This window comes from Tenebrio molitor, chromosome 2 (assembly GCF_963966145.1).
Source record: "Tenebrio molitor chromosome 2, icTenMoli1.1, whole genome shotgun sequence".
Taxonomy (NCBI): Eukaryota; Metazoa; Arthropoda; class Insecta; order Coleoptera; family Tenebrionidae; genus Tenebrio; species Tenebrio molitor.
In genome coordinates, this window is record NC_091047.1 from 17,143,664 (window position 1) to 17,167,299 (window position 23,636).

Below are 23,636 nucleotides of genomic sequence, written 5' to 3' on the forward strand. Positions count from 1 at the left end.
TTTCAAACCCAACCATTGTGCCCGTTAATCGCTCATAATATCCAATAAAATTTTACGACCTACAACCAAATTGTAATTACAATAAACCTTGCTCACGTTGAGTTGAACATTTCAAGGTCAAATTATTTAATTTTTTGGCTCTGTAATTATGTTTTGTAAATAGTGACATGCAGCTAACCATCATAATGCGATTTAGCAATGTTTAATCCAACGTGAACGGTGTTTACCTGCATGTAACAGGCATGTAATTATCTCAGCCTTAGTAAAGGTCCGGGAGGAACAGTAGAAACCAACGGTGAAAGGCATTCATCACAGACATTTTTATCATTCATTTTTTAAATAATATATCCTGCCAAAAATGCTACAGGAGCAGACTTAAATTTTGAATTTGAATACGAAGCTGGAATGGCAAAATTAGATCCTCGTGGTTAACATTTGTTTCACCAGAACTTGGAAGAATAGTGTTAACAGTCGTGTAATCAGTATTTTGTGCAATATTTGAGGATTTTGAGGCTTTTACAATCCCACAACGTAAAATTTGTCTCAAAGCATATTCGGCTGTTCTAGAGTCTGTCATATCATTGGATCCACCCTTCAGTCGTACATGGGAAAAAGTAGCTTCTACTGCATTAGAACTAACAAATCGGGTCAATACATATAATAGAATCCAACTTGAGATAAAAGATATTTGACGCAGCGGTATGTGGAAGTAAATTTCAAAGCATGTGCAGTTTCCTTTGACAAGCCACGCATACCTGCATTATCAGAGCTATTCTGAATCTCGTCAACGTAGGTAATTTGGAAAGGTAACATTCAGCTGTCTTAATTTAGCCGTTAAAAGTTTCACATAATACTGTAAATTTGTAATTTCCTGAGAAGAAATCATATTGTATATGTCATAATCAGTGTCCGGACGAAACAGTACCGGACAAGTCGACCAGTACAACTTTGCGTAATCCCCCGCTCGCACATAAACACGATTCAGCTGGTAGCCTGTTATTGAAAACGAACCAACTGAATCGTGTTTATATGTGACTGGGGTATTAGGCAAAGTTGTACTGGTCGACTTCTCCGGTACTATTTCGTCCGGACACTGGTCATAATCAAAACCACTAGGTATATACTCGTACATACACTGAAATGTTAGTAGAAAGAAAACAAGGGCTTTTTTAAATTTTTTTTATATAAAAGCATTATAATACTGACTTTTTTGGTACTCATGTAAAAAAGTACAAAACCTAGCTAATATATTCATCATGTACAAAGTAATAAATAGAATGCGAAAAACAAAACAAGTACAATTAAGTAATACAATTCGTACCTATATTTAAGAAAACGTGATTATTTTAAATAGCCATAAACAATCGAAATTAGTTCCTCTTGCTCTAGCAAACAAAGCGTTGATGCGCAACAACAACAATAACAATAAAAGGCAAGAAGCAAGGCATTTCGATGTACAACAAGTACACCTATAATTTTCACCGATTTCATCAATTTCATTATTTACGCAGTCTTGTCGAGAAAGCATAGTAGAGATCAAATATTGAGCAATTTCGTAATTTAACGTGATAATGTAGCAGATATGTTTCGAACGAATTAACAAAAAAATCTACTTCTTCCCGTTCATGATCATGTAACAATTCTCAATTTTGTTCTTTAAGCTGATAACGGAAGACATTGGCATGTATAAACTTTCCGCAATTGTTGCGATCTTAGACTTGTCTTTGGTTTCATCGGGGATTTTTGACGGACTCATGACGACGTATTCTGAATCCGACGTGAAAATTTGAGATATTCTAGATAGATCTTTGGCGGGTAACGTGTTGCAACGATGTTTGTATTGTCCGAAAATCATTTTCTTCGTGCTTGTTCCTAGCATGAAATCGAGCGTTCTCGGGGGTAAAGGAGGTGGTTTACAGTGTTTTTTAAATTTGGAACTGACGTCTAAAATTAAATCAATGGGATTTTCGTAGATGTGATTGGTTTTTGGCGAAGGCGATTTTACGGGTTCTTCGGAAATTTCTTCGTAAATTCCAGAAGCCAAGGAAATACCTGATTCTCGTCGCGGTAAAGTACCTTTCCTGTAAATTTTTTATTGGGAAATACGTTCAAACAAACAAACCACAAAACCTTACGCTGCGAATTGATCTTCTGGTATTATTAAATCCGGCAAAGAATCATCATTAATTTCGCTTCCTCCCGGTGTTTTGGTCAATACTTCCAATCCTATACTAGCTAAACTTGTGGCGGTCTAGAAATTTTCAGAATAACAACCACTGACAATTCATGCTTTTTAAGTCACCTTCTGCTTGAGTAAACAACCTGAGTCATCTGACGACACTGATACTCTAACGTCAGAATCGTCGCTGCCAGTTTGACTTCGAATGTATACTGGATTTTCTGAAGAACACGATTTTCTGTTGCTAGTGTTGTTGCAAAGGTCACCTTCGCTACGACTTAATCTCTTCGCAGATTTCAAACCAGGGCCGGTCTTAGATCTTTTACCCCTCAATACTAAATGATTGAGTAAATGTGCACCTTCTTCGCAATAGAGATAAATTTGACCGGGGCCGGCTGAAAATTCTCTAAAAAAAATATTTGTTCAGAAAGTTAAACAGACTGGGCCGTATGATTTCCCATTCGTTAAGCCTTTCATTAGCTAAATAATTGATTAGACAAAGTGAGAGTATATGCCAAGCACTATGTTAGACAGAGACAAAACAATTTAACGACGTTCTTTACCTTTAACGAAAGGGAAATCATACGGCCCACTGTTTCTGCGATTTTATTTTAAAATAATTCATTCCGGTGTTCGTCTAAATGCAAATTACTTTTAACTATCTCTACACCTAAAATTCTCTTATACCAAATTTGTAAAGGGGCTGTTGTCATTGAATCAAGAGTAAAAACTACTGAAAACAGTCTATTACTATCCGTCCAGAAGTAAGGTTATGTGGTTGGCAGCTTTGATGGTAAATTTGACTACTCCAGTGACAAGCAGTCAAATTTTGTGTGTTTGGGAGTTTTTTGTTCGACACTGTCAGAATTTGAGAATTTTCTCCTGTGTGAACGGATTTTGATAAATGTGACAACTTGTCAAAACGAAACGTCAAGCTAATTTTAAAGATTTTAAGCGATTTTGAGCCTTTAAGTGTCTCGTCGAACAAAAAAAAAACGTATTCAACTCGTTCTTGTGTAAATTGGACTTTTTTTGCACTTGTGGGGCTTTAAAATGCTCGTTTCACTCGCGTTTTCAACTGGCCCACTCATGCAAAAAAGCCCAATTTACACACGAACTCGTTAAATAAATAACTATTGTGCAACCAGATTTACATGCTATGGTAATATGTATTTGGTCTATGCGTTTATCTTTCTAACCTTACAAACACTTACAAAATTAAAGACCACATTTGGGCATAATTTATTATATTGGATGCTTTAATTCTTCCATAAAGGACTAAAACACGAACAGGATATGTTAGCAAGGTAATTTAGATACGCTTCCTGTGTCTTCAAATAAATTGACGACTCTCTGACCCTTAAGTTTTGTAAAGCCTACTGCTCGTCAAATGTTAGATGGCCGCTAAGATTCGGATGCGCAATGGTAACGGTAGGAGTGTGGACGTCACTTGTTCGAGCGTCGCAGCAGTGGAAACACTGGTACACTCCAAACCATGGCTTTTAAAAGCACAGTGAAACATATTTATCGCGGAATCAGGTGATTCAAAATCAAAGAAATTCCTTTTCGAGAGGATTTCCCTTGCCATTCAACGTGGAAACGCTGCAAGCATTCGGGGCACTTTTCCAGATTCCGCAATATTATCGGAAATGTTTGTATGTATTAAATATAAAACAAAAATGTTATGTAATTATGTTATTAATATTTTAAATTTAGACGATTGATATGACATTATGAATTAGGTATATGGAATAATGTCTTTGATTTCGTAATACATAACAGTTATTATATTATTATTATTATATTATTATATTAAAATAATGAATAATTCTTTGTGCCTCATCTTACCGTATTCGAATTCTGGGAAATTGTTTACGGCATTATGTAAAAGCAGCTGAAGCGCTGCGAATAACGAACATCTGTTTGTAATTATTGTAATTTAAGCGAACGGTCCAATCGACTCGTCCACCGACAAAATAGCAAGAACAGGTACTTCAATAAAATTTACAGTGCTTTATGATTTTGAAATTTAAGGAGACGTAATTATCAAAATGTACAACGTGTGTTAACAATAAGAGCAACTTTATGGGTGTCATTTTCTAAAAAGGAGAAATGTAAAAATTACTATGCCGTCGGAAATTTAGTGGGAAAGGTACCTATTTATTATTATTTAGGTAATAAAAATTGCAGATCACAAATACGTTGAAGACCCGCAATACGTCAGTAGATTACAGCTACAGGATTAAAATCTCATCGACAACGCGGAGTTAGAACAAGTCGATTTCTGTATCTGAGTGTACTTTTCAGAATTATACCCCACTTTACCGCTTCACCTTGTCGCATCTCGGTTCCACATCTTGCATCGCACTCCCTCTTCTGCGCATCCTTAGCGGCCATCTAAGATTTGACGAGCAGTACATTTAGATAGTGTATACCACGAGAAAACGAAATGTGTCATTGAAGTGCTTACGACACTCTCCATAGGCAAAAATTGTTTGCTTTTTTAGCAATATTGAAATTTCTACCATTGTAGTCTATTTTCAATCAATGTACACAATTTGACTTTTCTAATAAAGCGCGCCCACTTTTGACAGATTTTAAGGGTGTACAAAATGTTCAGTTCAGCATAATAAAAAAAGCAAATTGAAAAAAATGTCACTAAGAAAAGTTGTTCATTTAACCTAGCTGTGCATCTCAGAAAAGTTTGTTACCACCAAACACCCTGTATTTTTGCAATAAAACGATTGGATTGAGCTAATAGATGGATGATAGGCGGCAATAAAAGGCACCTATTGTTTTTTTATATCCCAACAAATTTGTTGTTAAAATAAACCCATTTATACAGGGTAATAAAAATTATTGTCCCATCGCAGTAGGCGTTGGTGGCGTAATTGAATGTGGCATAAGCACATGAGTGAGACTAATATCGCCGATAGGTAGCGCTACCGGCGGTAGTGGAAATCTGTCTAGTCTAAAGTCTACTAGTTTGTCTAACGTTGCTAGGTTAGCGGCGCATCCAAAATTTGTGTGGGTTTTCAATGCGAATTGTGATGGGACCATCATTTATAATGATTAATGACCCTGTACAGTTGCGCCCGTTGAAAACTCAGACACTTTGACAACGCCAAACTTTTAGCTTTGTAAGTGACGTTTCTCAAAATGTCACTCAAACATTATCCACATTAATTTCTCTCGCAATGGCTCTTATACTCACACCGTCCCTCAGTCAAACACATTTTTGCAAATCAGATAATTGCGGCACTTCAAAAGTTACGCGCGATTCTGACCTAATATGTCAAATACTGACACTGACTTTATAATCCTTGATGAAAATCCTGTTTACGCTAATCAAATTTCGGAATTTATACAGAGTGTTTAAATCTTTCCTGTCTGAGATTTCAACGGCCGCAACTGTACATTATGAGATAAATTTTTTGTCCAAGTTACCTATGAAAAACAAAAGTCAGTGTCTTCACTAAATTCTTTTTTGAAATGTCATTACTCATTACTGTCATTTAGTATTTTATTAAGCACTAAACAGTGTGTTTTAGAATTTTCGCAAAAAGATTTTTCCTTTTCCTGTTTTGTAATGGGCAAGTGACAATTGTCTAGGAGATATTTACATAAAAATTGCATGCATAGACTAAGAAGTCTAGAAGAAGAATATTGTTGTTGACAGGTAATTTTGATGGCATTTTTGTTGATCATACGTTAAAAAAAATGTGTTACACAGTCTAGGACTGGTTTACAAATCTATGAGGGGCATGATGACCAACTCAATAGACCGGGACCAATGGCTTAACGTGACTTCCGAATCACGAGACAGAATATAGCCTTTTTTTTAAATTTCGCCCTGGGTCGGAATCGAAACCGCGACCCTCGCGTCCCTGAGCCGAAACGGACTCCCTTAGGCTACATTCTGCCTTAAAAAAAATAATAATAGTATCCGTTCACTTGACTGTCAGTGTCATTGGTTGAATGTACTGTCGTGAGCAAAAAATTCTGGTCGTCAATGTCATTTCAAAATTTGGTTAGATGGTAACAAATTAAAAATTTTTCCCTGCCTGATTATGCCCACGTCAACAAAATGTCAAAAAATTAAATAATTAATGTCATACAACATGATGATAGGTTATGATGATTTTTTTTGTCCGACACTGTCAGAATTTGAGAATTTTCTCCTGTGTGAACGGATTTTAATAAATGTCACAACTTGTCAAAACAAAACGTCAAGCTAATTTTAAAGATTTTAAGCGATTTGGAGCCTTTAAAGGGCTCGTCGAACAAAAAAAACTTTGTATTCAACTCATCTTTGTAAATTGGGCTTTTTTTGGCATGAATGGGCCAGTTTAAATCACTCGCGTTTTAAACTGGCCCACTCATGCCAATGGGGCTTTAAAACGCTCGTTTCACTCGCGTTTTAAACTGGCCCACTCATGCAAAAAAGCCCAATTTACACACGAACTCGTTAAATAAATAACTAGGTATTACGATCGTTTTACAATGGAGCATTTTCCATTGCGTCAAAACATGATTTTTGCCGACCATTTTTTTTTTGCTCACGACAGTACTATCGAATGCATGAAAAACTAGGACAGCAAAACGTCGTAGTTATGTCAACTTTTCAAAAATGTTGTAGTGTAACGTTTCTACGTATGTACTTTATTTTAACTGGTTACTATCTCTGTTACTATGTTACTAATGTCCAACATGTCAAGTAGATAATCTAAATACGTTTGACGTTGGATTGAGCATTGCTAAATTCGAACTGTCATAATGACAGACGTTGATATGTATAGTCCATTTTTTTATTATAGTCCGATGAGCTTAGTCCGAATCAAGAAGTCGACATGACCTGCGTCTGTTTTCGACATTTGACAGCAGTGCATGGTTCTACCAATATTTGAAAATTTATTTAGGCAACATGAGACAGATATTGTGTTCTTTCGTGCTTTCTTGGTATTTCTGCAAATTCATTCCTCCGTTTTAATTTTATCTTTCAAAAAACCGCTCCCTTCAGAATGCTTTTGATAACTATTTACACATCAACTAATAGGTCAGATATATTAAAAATTGTTGAAAACAGCACTAAACAATCACGTTTAGACTGTTTTTCTTTCTTCCTAGATTTTGTTTCGGCAACGCCATGAACACAAAACAACCTCTATGAATTAGTTTACCCCCTTACCTGTTAACTTCCAGTCTTGCAAGTTTCCGCGCAATTCCAATATTGTTTTTGCAATTTACAAATTCTGTAAAAGGATCTGTCCACATGCTTTTCGTTGGCATCATACGGAGGACATTTCAAGCAAAATTAAACAAAATTATCCCAAATAACGTGGTTAAAACGTAACCTAAAAATTTGACGTCGCTAGTGGAATAAACGTACAATTCGCGTCTTGCTCTAATCGCACATGCTAAAGCGAGATGCATAGTGGGACACGCTTAATACAATACGTACAAGAATTCAATAGTTTGTTTACATTATGTTGAAAAGAGATAGCAATATGACAGTTGTTCTGCTTTTTAATTGATACATCGGACTATAATTAAAAAATGGACTATATTTGACATTTTCATGTAGCCAGATTACTCCAACAAAATTTTGCTGTACTACTAGTTTTTCATGAATTCGATAGTACAACATCAAAATTTCAACTTTTCTTTTGAGTGTAGATTAAATCTAGTGATAAATAAATTACTAGTGTCAAATAGGTTATACACCTGGTTTTCAAATAATTTTATTTAACGCTATTTAAGGTATTGTATCTAAATCTTCATCAGAATAGAACCCCAATTCTGATTCAGAATCGGGCGCGGCAAGAGAAATAATAATAGGAGGAACATCAGCAATAAATAAATGAAATGACCCATTACTTCTCCAAGGTGGCAACATTATTGTACGTAAATTACCAAGTTAGCATCTACGGGGTGATCAACAAGGACTGTTTAAGTTGGTAATGCTGAATTTTATTTTTAAATGATACAACTGGAGTAACTTCCGGTTGTTGACGGCTTACGGCTTCACACTGACAGCCGCATCAGTGACAAGTCAAATTTGACATTTCAAATTAAATTAAACATGCTGGTGAATCGTTCGAGAGAAGAGTTAATTTATGTTTAGAGCAAAGTGGGGAGCACTTCGAGAATTTCCTTTAGTTAATTTTTGAATTATTATTCCGAATTCCAACTTTGATTTCTTTTTGACGTTAATTTTTACTCTCATAACCTACCATTTTGTCGTTATTAATGCTACGTCAGATATCTGTCAAATAAACCTACAAAACAGATCAAAAAATGTTCTTAATTGTAACGGGTGTTTTTTTTTTTTAATTTGGCGTCGAAGTAGGCGTTGAATTGTCGATTGTGAACGCACTGTACAGGTTACGGATCACGGATCAGCTGTTTAAATCTTAGGCTTTTACACGAGTGGTGCGATCTCAATCAACTCTGGAACGCCTACTTCGACGCCAAATTTAAAAAAACACCCTTTACTGCCAACTTAAACAGTCCTTCTTGATCACCCGGTATATGTAATAGGGATTTTAAATATTACTAACAGCCTGCCAACCTGACAGTGCGGATGTCAGGTGAACGGATAATACGCATATGATACCGGGTGATTTTAAATGATTGTGACTTTTTTTCTTAAGTTGGGCACATTTTTCATAAATTATTTTGGCAAACTTGATACCTTAATCAACACATTGGCGTACGTACGTCATTGTGACATTTTATGTATTAATAAATTGTGTCAAATAGGCGAGGACGCCTATGTTTATGTCAACCACCGCCGTCTTGATGATTGACATATTTCACTATACATCTGCCTGGGCGAAGCTTTAGTGCCTGTGATCTCCACGGCGCCACTTTAGGGGGGAATGTCACTAAAAAATCATAACCTCATAAACAAATGTTATGAATTCAGTGAAGTTGTCAAAATGCAGTGTCAAAGACTCAAAGAGTGTCGCAGTTTAAAAGTAGCTTTAATAACAACAATTTTATTAATTTTGTTGATGCTAGTTCTGTGTGGTGTTTCTGGTTTTTAGCATTTTGCTGTTAGTGTTTATGAACTGGCTTTTTTATCATATTAGAACCGATATTGCGGTAAATGCAGCAACAACAAATTCCTATTTCTAGATTAATATTAAAATTATAATCTCATTCTTGGATTTGCAGTACCTACATTATTTCCTAAGCGGGTCATTTCAGATAAAGATGGGCCCACAACAAAACAATTACCTATATTTGCTTAATTAATCCGTGCCATTCTTGGTGGAAATGAGTGGAAAGGATATTTTACGTTTTGTACAGTTTTGAATATAATATCATTTTTGGCAAATTATTATTCTATGAATTTGCACTCGCCACTGACCGAGATATTTGCAAAAAACGCGGCGCCGAAACTTTGTCCCTCCCGCACAATCGAACCAGTGCGCAACATTTTGCTTTTGCTATTTAGAATATCCAAACTGTAATTAAAGTAATGTACCTATCATTTATTACTGGACAACTATGCATGACTGCATGCATCATGCAGATACATGTGTGTGGACTGCATGTCAAAATTGTCACGATGCACATGACGATGCGATAGCATGACAGTTAGTTGCTAACAGCAACCCCCGAAATCAACCCTAAACGTCAGAATCATGAGAACATAGGATTTTTCGGTCTACGCCCAGGCCGCTATAGACACTCTGACTATCTAGCAGGTCGTGATGTCAACTATCATCAACTATCACATTAAAAAGCAAAATAACCAACAATAATATTACCAACCTATGAAAAAAAGTCACAATCATTTAAAATCACCCGGTATATTCATCAAACACAATTTACCTTTAACGAATTTATGATAAAACTGATCTACTCTAATAAATTTACAACTACTAAAAGTTAATAAGAAAGTGCACTGTATCAAAATGTAATTGATATGAAAAATAAACAAAATACTTCGACTTACCTACTTGTGTGCATTACAATGATACGTTTATCATCAACAGGGTGGGCTGGAGACTGAAAATGAAACTGATGGAATTCATACCAATGCCAATAGACTTTTAAATCCCCAGTGCAAGGATCATGAACAATAATTTCTTGTGAATTTGTACCGAGTACACCATAAAGACCAACTAAACCAGCAGCTCTTGAATGAGCATTGTCAATAATTGATATGTGAAAATTTGATTTGCCAACTAAAAACGCCACTGTTAGAAAATAACAAATGAGGAAATATTTGTAAAAACCTGGTAAACACGTTGCAACACATAACATTTTCCTAATTGATGATACCCAGCTTTGTGTGTCACTTTCTGAAATTCCAGATAAAAACAGCAGTGGTTTTTGTGTGCGACCCATTGTAAACACTCCAAATGCATACTGTTTGGTGCGAGATTCAGTTCGACAAATTGTCGACGATCTTGGTAACAAAACACAACTCAATAGTGACCCATCAATTGATGATTTCAATTTCAATTCAACCCCATTTTCAATACTGTCTAATCGTTTTAGTTCACACCACTGTTTCTGCCATGCCTGCATATAAATCTGCATCAAAACAACACAGTTTATTTTAAGAATTTTTTTTACCTTCCAGGGAGTCAAACCCCTTCTACTTTTAGCCGATATTTTCACATCCAAGTAACCACAAACAATATTGTTTCCTTGCATTTCAACAAGTTCAGTATTGTAATTTTAACTCGATTTTAATACACACCCTCATCCCACTTCGCCATCACGATTCAACCCACATCACATCATAACACTTTGCCTTTGCCAACCCCTCCCTGCTCTGTTGCTACAAATCCCGCCAAAGCGCAGACAAAACAACAACACAAAACACAAAAGACAGAGAAAGAAGCACATACACATCCCATACAATAACAATGCGTCGCGTCATGCATGTTCATGTTACCGAGAGGTTTGCCATTTGAAACATGTGGCGGAAATGGTTGGATAGTAGTACAGTTAGTTAAACTCTCGTTGAAAGCTGAAAGTTAAGTTTCTGTTTCAGCTAATACGTTATTTTTTATTCAAACTGTCCCTGTGCAACCTTGTAGGTATTCGTTTTTCTCTGCGAAAAAATTATTCAAATAAGGAAGGTGTTGAATGAAACGTGTTGTTTTATTAAAAAAAATTAAAATGCAACAAAAAGTTCGAAAACAGTAGTCGGGAGTCGGCTTCACGACCTCCTTGATTAATACCAGGGCTATTCACCATATTCACTCTTTAAAAAATACCGGGAGTAGGGATAATAGTTACTCTCGTGTCAAAAATAAATTACTCCCTAGAATTCGAACTTTTAGGGAAATCACGTTTTTCATGTTGTGTGTAACTAGAATTTTCAAAAGTAATTTTGAATGCTTAAGGTTGGTTACTATGAATTGAGAGATTAAGTCCGACTAAATATGCCACCAGAAACCAAAATTGATTGTGCAACAAAAATCTATCACTTAGCGAGAAATAGAGCCATATGCAACTGTTATAGGGAATTCGCTGCCTTAGGGCGTAGCCAACATTAAATATCTAGCCGTGCTGAGAAAAAGGCAACGTCGCAATCGTTCAGACTGGCGAACCGGGTGAACTACCGAACATCGAACGCCTAACAAACATAAAGGCGCGTTTTTACACGTTCTCAATAAATTGATGATTATTTATTACACTTCCCATCTTACCCTCATGGAGTGAACAACTGATGATATCTAATTTTACACTGTCCAGCAGTAGCGGCTCGTAACAAAATCAGAAGGGGGAGCAAACTTTTTTGTACAGACAGAATAGATATTTATAACAAAGGTGCTGTGCTACACACTTTTCCTCAACACCGTAGAGGTAGAGTGCAAGATGCGTTTTTTTACTGTGATTTCCACAGTAGGCCTAATCCACAATAAGAAAAATTCCTCGTAATCAGTAACTAAATAACTTGTGGAGTTAATTCTTCTCCTTTTATAAAAAAACTTTTACTTGAAGACATTCATTAATATAAATTTTTGTCTCAATATTTAAAGAATCATTAAAATTCAATGTAAAATAATATATACCAAATTCAACAATTTTATGTTCCCAGCCAATCAAATTAAGTTCGATTGAAAATGTTGCTATTAAATCATTAATAGTTAATTATTATTTATTATATCGGCTTTCATAAAATTCTCTACTTCATCGTTTTGCCTTTTAGAAATTGTTTCACGCCTAAACTCTGGATCAGTTCTCTCTTTTTGCTGGCTTTGATAGCTAAGATGCTAAATTTGGAAACACGCTAGGAACAGCCGCATCTTTTAGTCTGGGGCTTTTTAAAAGCAATTGTTTACAGCTTCCATCAAAAATGTTTATCATATAAAATGATATCATCAGAACTAAAATGTATTTGACAGACCACACTTGAAGCTGAAGTTTTTTCGAGGGATTGCTTTTAACCATGCGCTCTACATTTTTGGGCAATTTGAAAACACCGCGACTGTTTTGTGCATTTCTTAATGACGAGTCGTAATTATTTTTTTCCACTACTAGTGTCAGAAGGCTTCATTATTGACTCTCGAACTGACCCCAGAAGTAGAATTTCTCTCCCAATGAAAATTATTATTAACCTAGGTGAATAATGAACAGCCGTCACCTAGCAACGAAAGATTCTCGTTGATTTCATTGGTTAACGTAGACGATTTTCATAGCAACCGTTGAAAAATGAGAACTCGGATCGTCGCATCGGACAAAATAACTTAATTAATAATTATTATCCGAAAGGGTTTTAACGTATCTAGTAGTGGAAAAAATAGTATATACTATTATTTCATTCTGTGTCAAATTTCAATACTTTACGTTATCAGTTTGAATCCGGGAAAACGCAAAAAACGGCCGGACGCCGGTTAAGTGTTGCTATTGGAAACACAAAAGTAACAATCGCAATAACAATTATTCAGGTTTAAGAAATGTTTTATTCACAACTACATCTAAATACAAATTAACAATTTAACTATCTCGGCCACAAAGAAGATGCAGTTACCTTCTCAGACTAAAAACGTTAATTCATAAATAAAATAATACAACAATTTAAACCAAATCTAAAAAATAGGCCAGCCAGCATAACCTCTTCCGTTATTTTCTTCACATTATTTTCTGATTTTCATTTACAAAAATGGCTGAATTGTTTTTGATACCTTTCACTTGACTTGCTAGGTATTAATTCAGCACAGGCTTCTGCAGATTTTCTTACAATTTCTGGAGGATTTGCTTTAGAAGTCATTTTGACGCACCAAATTATTTCAACAAAATCAACAAAATAAACAATTGCCAAACAGCCGTTGCTAATCATGTTCCAAAAATGTGACTAGATGGGGAGCATTTGTTGAATTATTTTGAAATTAATTTCAATGTTTCTTTCAAACGAAATTTGAGGCAGGATGAAATAAAATACATAACGACATTTGTCCGTGAACTCTTTCTACAGTACTCGTTTCGAGTTTCAAGACTCGGCTCCTTCGTCGCCTCGTCTTTAAACGTCTACTCATACTGTAAACTATGAGTTCCCGGACTTATAACGTTATTAATTACTATTACAGCCTGTTACACAATACCTACTAGGCATGTTTGAATAATTTTAAATTTTAAATACCTGTTAGAAGTTAGAACCAACGATTTTTCGTTTAACACACAAAAGTTAGGTTAGGTTTGTCTCGGTTTAACTTCCACCAAGTTGACGGCTTTAATTTCAAAAGAAAATGCCACAATTTATTTCACAAACTCTACATATACCTACTAAATTCCCTTCAACTTTAAAACAACTTGGTAGCTTAAAATTTTGGAAATAAACACAGTTTTCTGAAGTTAAAACCTTAAGACCACTGTGTCATTCTGTGTACACACATGCAAATCTGCACAAACCAGAGAACACAAACTGACTCGGTCCTAGGTCTGCGGGCATTGTTGCCAAATTTACTTGAGCATGAGCACGGCTAGTTCATTTAACGTTGGCTACGCTTAGGGTTACGATATATTTTGTTTGTCACCAGAAACCACATAGCCTCCAACCTAACCAAATTTATGGCAACCTAGTAACGAATATCCCTAACCTAAATCATAGGGAGTAATTTATTTTTGACAAAATTGTAGCGTTGACATCACGGAAGCGCTGGCAAGCAATAGAAAATAAGGTTCTCGATAATAGAGAGTTTTTGCAAATCGTTTTATCGAATTTAACGTACCGTCGATGGACAAATAAAACTGGGACAAAAATGACAGACACATAAGTCAAAATTTACAAATTTGCATCGTTTAATTACGACTTTATCACAAATAGGTTAACTTTAGTATGACATATTATATAGAGACTGACAAATATATTGACAATTCAATGGTCTAATTTACATTGATTAAATTTTAAGTGTCCCAGTTTTATTTGTCCACCGACCGTACGTTATTCTGTCGTCGCTAGGCTACAGAAAAATTTGTCGTTGTCGTAAACGTTAAACCAAAGACGTATTACGTCTTTTCTAGTTCGTTGTCGTACGTACAGTTGGGAGCACGGAGTTTCTATCATGAAGAAATGGAGGCAAACGGAGACGGTAGAACCACAGTTAGAACGACTACCGACTTTAGGCTACCATACATCTATGAGGCTACCGGGGTCCGGAGGACATCTAGTGTCAACTCCAAACGATGACGAGGCCTTACCATGACCAACTTCATTCATATCCGCTTCGCTTCTATATGGCCGTCTCAATTTAGCAAAAATTTGTTCCCGCAAAGTAGTCCATGAAACGTGCATCATGTATCGCCATCTTCCGTCAAGTTGACAATTTATTCATTCTAAAGTTTAAATAAATTCGGGACTGTTAAGTTGTTTTTTTAACAAAATGGGCAGAAAGTGTTTTATTTGTGGAAATTTGAAGCCTTTTTTCCAATTTCCAAGCGATCCCGATCAGAGAAACAAATGGGTCAAGTCTCTTAAAAGATTTTGTAGTATTTTTCGAATAATAAAATTTCGTATAGAAGGTAGTTTATTAAATGGTATTATAGATCTCAACAAAATTACAGATCATCTTCAAAAAAAGTGACACTCACTAAAGATGCTGTCCCATTCGTATTTGTAGGAACTCAGATCCAAAATATACAGCCTGCAAAATGTTTTCTTTAGTTATTTTAGAACCCTGTTGTTGTTTGTACGAATTCATATCCTGACCCAGTCCCCAGATGAAAATGAACCTGCTTCTTCCCTGCAAAACAATACATATACAATACATACTTGTCAAAGTTATCTTTTATGTCACTTTTATCCATCATCATACTAGGATCTTTGTTAAGATTAATAGCCCTTCCAAATTGGAGTCAATTGCTGTATTCCAGTGATTCATTTGTAGGCATTATTAAGAATTGCGAATATAGTTCAAAAACTGTTATGTACCATTTCTACAATATTAGAAACCATGTATTCATTTGCATGACTTGCTGTATGATCACCTCCTTCAAAATTCATCGTTTTCCTGTGCAGACCACAAAGCTGCAGTATGCAATGTTATTATTAAAACGGCTGCGAAACCAGTCCTTAGTAATATTTGTGTAGAATAAACGGATTCTTTGAAGACTAAGCTTGAACAATAAACCACTGAGCTGAAAAGTTTTGAAGTTATAAATAGTGCTCTTACCTTTAAAAATGTGTTTTGTTAGTGTTGTCAGAGGTGTTGTTATCTAGTTAAATTAAACCCAACATTTTCGTCTTCGTGTTTTTTTTTAATGGGCTGATAACAGTAATAACATAAAAATGAGGCCATTGACCTTGACGTTAATTAATTGACGTTAATGTCAAATTCATTTGTAGTTTGGTTGTTTGTTGAGGAGATGTCGCTAGTAGATGTCCATCAAATGGGAACATTTGATTGCATGTAAAATTCAAAATTGAAACGGCCATATAGAAGCGAAGCGAATATGAATGAAGTTGGTCATGGCCTTACTGAACATAGTGCAAAACAGTCCTTTTACCGACGCTGTTGCAGTGGTAAATATTACCAATTTTCCTGATTTCGTTTGGACGGTACGTCGGCGTATAAAGGCAAATAATCTGAGAAACTATAAAGCGGCAACAAAAATACGATTAACACCACGTCATATGGAGGCAAGAATCGGATTTTCTTTACAACATCTATGTTGGGACGTCGACTTGATGTTTTCGCACCAACACTTATGCAGGGATGCTCAATATTTTGTTTGTTCTTTTGATTAAAAGCCGCTGGTACTTAAGACTGGTTTATTGTTAACTCTCCTGTCGCTTGTTTGCTTGTTTCTTACAGATCTCTCTCTACTCCCCGGGTCAACCCCTACCTAAACTGGGGTTGGGTTACAGGTATCCCCACTTTCTCTTGTACGGGTTTTCCCGAATAATCTAGTCGAAAATGATGATTTCTGGAGCAGAGTAATTTTCTCTGACGAAAAAGTTTTCCAGTCGTCTCCCAATGGCCAGTTAAGAGTGTATAGGCCAAGAAATAAACGTCGGCAATTGATGTTTCACACTACCACAGATTACTCATATAAGCAGATAGTGCACTTGACCAGCAATGCATTGATTGTAGCGGTCCAAGATTCTTGCCGCGGTAGCTTTCGTTTGGTTCGCGCGAATTTAAAATGTGAACCGATCAACGCGGAATTCTAAAATTGTAAATAAAGCAAATAAAACCAATATATGAGTTCTAATCAATTCTATTGATGTTATGTCCATAAAAATGATACAGAAAATAAAACCAGAATAAAATATTAACGTAATATATCTTTCAGAAAGAAAAAATAATAAAAAAAAGAATACAATTCAAACAAATCAATTATTCTAAATAAAACAGTCAAAATGAAAACGGGCTAACCCATACAGATTTAATTGTGGCATGAAATAAATAAGTTTAAATTTTGTTGTAGTGAATTTAAACCACAGTTTTATTTATACCAATTAATTGTAAGTTATTATTAGGCTTTGGTTCTAAAGATATTATGTTATAGTCAACTATAACTATTATATTAAGTATATATTTCTCTATTTTCTGGGTTAGGCCGTTTTATCTTTTACACTACCTCAAATAAATGCTTCACAAAGTCACAAATGCGATACATTCAATAACTTTCTGTTTTTAAGTGTTGGGCAATTTATGTTGCGGTTGTAATATTTTAATGCATAATAAATTCTCATGTGGACATACAGTTTTAGAGAATAATCTAAGGGAAAATTCTTCTTTATCGTATTTATTAACAAAACCAACTAAACAGGTTTTTAAATTCGTGCGAACCAAAACAGAGACTTGCGCACTGAAACTGGAAACAATTCGAGGTCCGAGTGCACTATCTGTTTATATGAGTAATCTGTGCTCTGGTATTCTCCGCTATTTGCCGCATTTCTGGATAATTCATCTTTAATTGCAATCTCACGTGCGAAAAATGACAATTTTGTTTAGTCTAGATTCAAATTTAGAATTTTACTTTAAATGTTAACTATGAAGTAAATGTGTCACGATGTCACCAACTGTCACAAAATTCCCTAAATGACCAAAATTGATTTTATTTGTAAAAAAACATGTATTTAATATGCAAATTAGAAAAAATAGCATAAAAAATGCGTTTTTTGGAATTTGCCTCCATTTTGATTCTCTAATAGACATATTAACGAACGCGACGTTATCATCTGGGATGTCCTTATAGCCATTATTTCACGGAACATTTTACGAAAATTTTTAGGTTGGCATAGCTTGATCCGTCATGCATGTCAGTTTAAATTACAAAATGTGCAAAGAATTATTTATCAGGATTTATCAGGCAACAAATTCGCGACCGTATTTTTGGCAATTTCACGTATTTCAGCGGGCGTACATGAAACATTATCTTCCATATTCGTGTTTTGTGACAGAATTTGGATAAAACAAAAGGCGACTTTGAAGACTTGATCAAATTTTCACTTTTAAACAACATTACCAACCGCCACAAAAATCCCTAAATCGAGGAAAGTAAACATTTTTGTTTAAAAACGACTTAAAAAGGGCAAATTACAAAAAATAGTATAAAAAACCGTTTCATAAGACCTTGAAGCACTCATTCTTTAAAATAACTCGTGGCTAGGCCACTCGTTTTTTAATCTTGAATTCGTGCTTCAAGACTGGTCTTATGAAACTGGTCTTTTAATATACTATTTTGTAATTTGTCTCCATTTTGATTCTCTAATAGACATATTAACGAACGCGACGTCATCATCTCCGATGTCATTATAGCCATTATGTCATTATAATCATATTAATTCACGGAACATTTTACGAAAATTTTTAGGTTGGCAAAGCTTGATACGAAATTATTTTGTCATGCATGTCAGTGTAAATTAGAAAATGTGTCAAGAACAGGAAGTGTCCAGTAGAAAAATTTGACCGTATTTTTAGCAATTTCACGTATTTCAAGGGGCGTACTATTTCGGACACGGAATCTTGGCCAACATTTTTTAGACATTTCTAAAAAAAATGATGTAAACCAACCATTAGTGTCATTAATAAATGACAATTATTAAAAGTCACTTTGAAGGTTTTCTTGTGACATCAAAAAGGCATGGAAATGGCATTACCGAGTCAAAAGTTGGGTTATATTTAATAAAGACCAGTTCACACATATTTGTCAGTTAAATGTCAGTTGTGACCAAGATTCCGTGTCCGGAATAGTACATGCAAGATTATCTTGATTATCTTCCATATTCGTGTTTTGTGACAGAATCTGGATAAAACAAACGGCGACTAGATCAAATGTTTACTTTTAAAATTAAGACATTACCAACCGCCACAAAAATCCCTAAATCGACTAAAGTAAATATTTTTGTTTAAAAACGGTTTGAAAAGCGCAAATTACAAAAAATAGTAAATATAAAGAACTCGTTTAAAAAGACCTTGAAGCACTCATTTTTTAAAATAACTCGTGGCTACCCCACTCGTTTTTTAAACTTGACTTCGTGCTTCAAGACTGGTCTTATGAAACTTGTTTTTTAATATACTATTATCTACAATCCTCAGAAAAAAGCAACTTTATTGATGGTGATGATGATGATGATGATTATGATGATGATGATGATGATAATGATTATGATGATGATAATGATGATGATCATGATGATGATGATCATGATGATGATGATCATGATGATGATGATGATGATGATGATGAAATAAAAAAAGAGAGAAAACGATCGAACGACCGAATAGTCATCATGATGAATCAATACAATTTTCATTCAACTCATACCAAATAACTAACATCCTATTGCAGGTCACTAATGTGAGGGCTGAGATAGCACTTCCTAATAGCATCAATGCCACAACAAAATATGTCAACCATACCCTCAACATCCTCATAATTGTGCATCATCCGGACTACCGGCGACGAGAGTCCAGTATTTGTATAGTGATCCCAGAACTCTAACGTTTTATAATAGGCAATACTATAACGAGGGGATTAGTATTTAACACCTACTAGTGAGAAGAGGAGCACTTCGTCCAAGAGAGATTACCTGGTACCGTCTGCCTTCTTCCAGAGCCCCCAGGCTAAAGACCGAGTCTAAAAAGATCTGTTTATTTACGTCCATTACCTGTTTCTTTGTTAAACTGTTTAACTTCATAACGATATTGCCTATCATAAAACGTTAGAGTTCTGGGATCACTATACGTCTAGTCGAAAGAGAAAAAGTGTTTTTTCTTCAAACGTCCGTAAAATATGACATTGCACTGCTGCATTGATAATGCTAAAGTGTCACTTCATTGTCATGACATCTAACGAGCTGACCAGCGTCCGTGAAGTTATTATCTCCGCTGAGGAGCGTCCGTGAAGTTATTATCTCCGATGAGGGCGTCCGTGAAGTTATTATCTCCGCTGATGAGCGGCTGTAAAGTAAACTAGCTAAATCATTTGAAATTCCTACCTGGTTTCTTAACATGTCTTAAATAATTTGTTATGAAGGTTTGAAGAAAAAATAGAATATGTTATTCGGAGCAAAAATGGTTTTATGTGCTTTGGCGCAGCACATAAAACTTCATTTTTGCTCCTCATAACATAATATACTATTTCGTGCGACAAGCTGAAGGACTTGCTTTAAGTAACCTGTGACAACAAATCTGAACAGTCAATGAGACCATAGATCAATTTGAACAGAAAAATCACTGAGTGTTCAGCAAGTCTCGAAAGTACATAATGATGACACTTCAAGTTGCCCCAAAAGAAGATCATTAGGATAGCCTCTGGGTGGATAACTACCAGTTAACATATGTACAGTCGGTACAGTCGACGGACAAATAAAACTGGGACAAAAATGACAATCACATAAATTCAAATCAATTCAAAATTTACAAATTTGCATCGTTCAATCACGGCCAACTTCATTCATATACACTTTCGTGTCTATAAGGCCGTCTCACTTGAAATTTTTGACATTTCAAATCGGTCCTAACGGTAGTGTCGCTTGCGGTTTTTTCTGAAACTACTAAAGTTGTCCTATTTTGTTTATTTACAGAACTACAGTTAATTTCAAAATTATAGAGTACACCTAATTTTCTACAGTGTGAAATGCACTTACATTTTTTTGTCAATGATCAATGTCAATTTTGACATACAAAATGCTTAATCTAATCGAAAACAGACAATATTATGGTGTTCCAAAATATCAGCGACATTTTATGTTGTTAAACTTACCTAACCTACCTATATCGCGCCATAAAAAGGAATGTTTAGGTAAATTTAAATTTTCGTTAAATATGTATGTAGATTGAAAAAATAAAGACCCGTTCTTTAATTTTTGTCAGTGGTTCAAAAGGAAAAGTTATTCTCATATAATCAAACATATTACAAATAATTTCTCTAGTTTGACCATGAATAACTTTCTTATTGCTAATGTGCTGCATTTCTCGAAATCACGAACGTCTTTGAGAAATTTGACACTGACAATACAATTTTGTGACGTTTCTCAGTCTTTTGTTTCCGCCATCAAATATGAAAATATCCTCCTACATGTACTCGTATTTAGCTTTTAGTGCCGCAGAACAGTTTTTGGTACAAAATCTGGGTTTTTGTTATGCTATGCTATGCTACTAAAACGCCTATCCGTCCTTTTTGACACACCCGATATAACATTTTTTTCTTAAAGTGACTTCCCGAACACGATTTCAATTTTTTTATACCTATCCCCTATCACCTATCACCCTGTATAGAAATATATTTATATAGTCTTTGCCAAAGCCAAATAACCACCAACACTGCATTCTACCCAGAAAATCAACCGGCAACGTTGTGTATAGTCCTACAGAAACTCTAGTGGAATTCGGCTTTGGTTGTAAATTTAACAACAACAACCGAAGAATAAGATTTTATTATCAAGTAATAACCGCTGTCATAAATACAACTACCACTACCTGTAACATCCCTGCCTGAAGCTAACATTGCGAACCCCAAACTGACAACCCTCATTAGCATTTATCAGTAGGATTATTGCTGCAGCATAAAATTCTATTTTTCAAGTGACAAACATAAATTTACAACCAAAGCCGAATTCCACTAGAGTTTCTGTAGGACTATACTTAGATTTGATTGGTCTAGCATCCTAGTAATATCAAAATTGCCATTATACACTTAGTGTAATTTTGTTTTCACCAACTTAATTCAACAGGTGTGGTTATTTGGATTTGGCACGGCCTATACTAATATAGAGAAACATCAAAGGGACACTGACACTGACAAATATATTGACAATTCAATAGTCTGATATACATAGATTAAATTTTAAGTATCCCAGTTTTATTTGTCCATCGACCGTACCTCATTATGTGTCCCCAGATTGAGTTCACAAGAGGAAAACAATTTTTTTTTATTTTACGCGAAAACTTCAGAGGAATAATATTTTTTGCTTAATTTGGAACCCCCATTTTTGTTATTAAAAAGTCTTTTTCAACACAGAGGAAGACTTATCATTAAAATAAAAGAAAATGCAGAAAAAAATATTCTGCTTTTTTTTTAAATCAAACGATAATTGAATATAAAAGCATTCTATTAACTCTTCGTCGTTTTCTGCACATAATATGTAATTCAACCCTACATCGAACACTCATGTGTGATACATGAGTACATACAGGGTGATTCTGAAATAAGTTTGGAAAAAAAAACCGGTACTTAATTGGTGATAATGAGAAGAAATCATTGACAAAAAAATTTTCTTATAAAAGTTTTTTCGTTTTCGAGATACAAATTATTGAAAATTTGGTCAAAATTGCTAGTACGCTGCTGAATTAAAGGTGATTACCTGATTATCTTGGTAGTTTAGCAACAATAATAATCAAAGGTGCCCGTCAGACACAAACGTAACCTTACTCCTCTCGATCATTTCCATGGAAACATTTACAAAGCAGTGTGCTGTGCTTGCACCTACGACTTTATTGTGGAGTTGATGTAACAATGGTTGCTAATAAAGTGAACAATTCATAGGCGTTGGAAATACAAGGATATAGGGTAATTTCCATTCTTTTGATTTCACCTCCAAAAGTCATTTACGCAGAATTATTTTGTGTCAAGGATGCTCCACATTTTTTTTCCAAACTTATTTCAGAATCACCGTGTATGTATTGGGAAATTTTTCATTACGTTTTGTAATTATCTGACCAAAACTGGGCCAACACTGGATTAAATAAATTATGTATTTGTTCTAAAGACAACATTTTGAAAAAAGTAACAAGTTTGTCAAAAAACGAGGCCAATAATTGTAATAAAAATAAAATAAAAATTAAGTCCAAATTTTAACAGAAAATGTTAATTTAAGAACGCAGTATATCAATACTGAGATTTTAATAACGAAATGCGGGTTTCAAATGAAGCAAAAAATGTTATTCCTCTGAAGTTTTTGCGTAAAATCAAAAATAAAGAAAAAACATACGGTATTGTTGGTTCAAAGAATACTCGGCGGGCCTGAGGCTATGTTTTCTTTTTTCTTTTTCTGAAGTCCGAGATGCAAAGCACGTGTCTATCCAGCTAGTTGTTCAATTATTTCTTAAACGTCGCATAACGAGTTTAACAATTTTTATACCGAAATGGCAAGTGGGTTACAACTGGAATTGTTTTAATACCTATTACGAGTACTTTTTTTGTCGCGTGCAGAGTCGCATTGTTAGTATTTATTAAATTGTGTGTGAAAAAGTGAATAGGTTTGGAAATTAACAGTGTGAATGTTTCGACCGTGGGAAAGCTCGCCAGTACAAGTAGATATTTGAATTCATTGTTGGTCTCTAAATAAAAATTATAAAGCCGGCTCTGCCTTCTTACTATGCGTCCCAGTTAGTCAGTGATGGGATGATAGAAACAACCATGTTGATATTTAAAAAAGTGAACTGGTCGTCCACTCAGCCTGAGGCTACGCCGCCGCCGGACAGAGGAGTATTGGACGTGGAAACTTGATCAAAAGTCAAAAATTTAAAATTTCATT

The 23,636-nt window shown here is 35.0% G+C and overlaps 1 protein-coding gene and 2 long non-coding RNA genes across 4 annotated transcripts; 1 reads left to right on the forward strand and 2 right to left on the reverse strand.

Annotated features, from left to right (window-relative positions):
* Window positions 1–1,149: 1,149 nt before the first annotated feature.
* LOC138123139 (uncharacterized) lies at window positions 1,150–11,081 on the reverse strand. The gene is made up of 6 exons (XM_069037694.1): window positions 10,772–11,081; window positions 10,429–10,717; window positions 10,146–10,377; window positions 2,303–2,585; window positions 2,136–2,251; window positions 1,150–2,081 (listed from the first exon to the last, which is right to left on the reverse strand). Exons 1-6 carry the CDS (start codon window positions 10,850–10,852, stop codon window positions 1,610–1,612), a joined length of 1,473 nt encoding a protein of 490 aa, XP_068893795.1. The 5' UTR covers window positions 10,853–11,081; the 3' UTR covers window positions 1,150–1,609.
* A 2,919-nt stretch (window positions 11,082–14,000) lies between these two features.
* On the forward strand, window positions 14,001–16,411 carry LOC138123141 (uncharacterized). Its single transcript, XR_011156739.1, has 2 exons — window positions 14,001–14,328; window positions 14,672–16,411. It is a non-coding gene; the product is annotated as an uncharacterized lncRNA (long non-coding RNA).
* LOC138123140 (uncharacterized) lies at window positions 15,157–15,963 on the reverse strand. Of its 2 annotated transcripts, none has more exons than XR_011156737.1 (2): window positions 15,820–15,963; window positions 15,157–15,763 (listed from the first exon to the last, which is right to left on the reverse strand). It is a non-coding gene; the product is annotated as an uncharacterized lncRNA (long non-coding RNA). The 2 variants fall into 2 exon arrangements; XR_011156738.1 differs by having other exon boundaries at window positions 15,157–15,758; window positions 15,820–15,961.
* Window positions 16,412–23,636: the final 7,225 nt, after the last annotated feature.

Coding starts and splice junctions, on each gene's coding strand:
- LOC138123139 (XM_069037694.1), bottom strand. CDS start 10,852: ATGCAAGGAAACAATATTGTTTGTGGTTACTTGGATGTGAAAATATCG. Junction 10,718..10,771: donor GGGGTTTGACTCCCTGGAAG/GTAAAAAAAATT, acceptor ATTTATATGCAG/GCATGGCAGAAACAGTGGTG. Junction 2,082..2,135: donor CCAGAAGATCAATTCGCAGC/GTAAGGTTTTGT, acceptor AAAAATTTACAG/GAAAGGTACTTTACCGCGAC.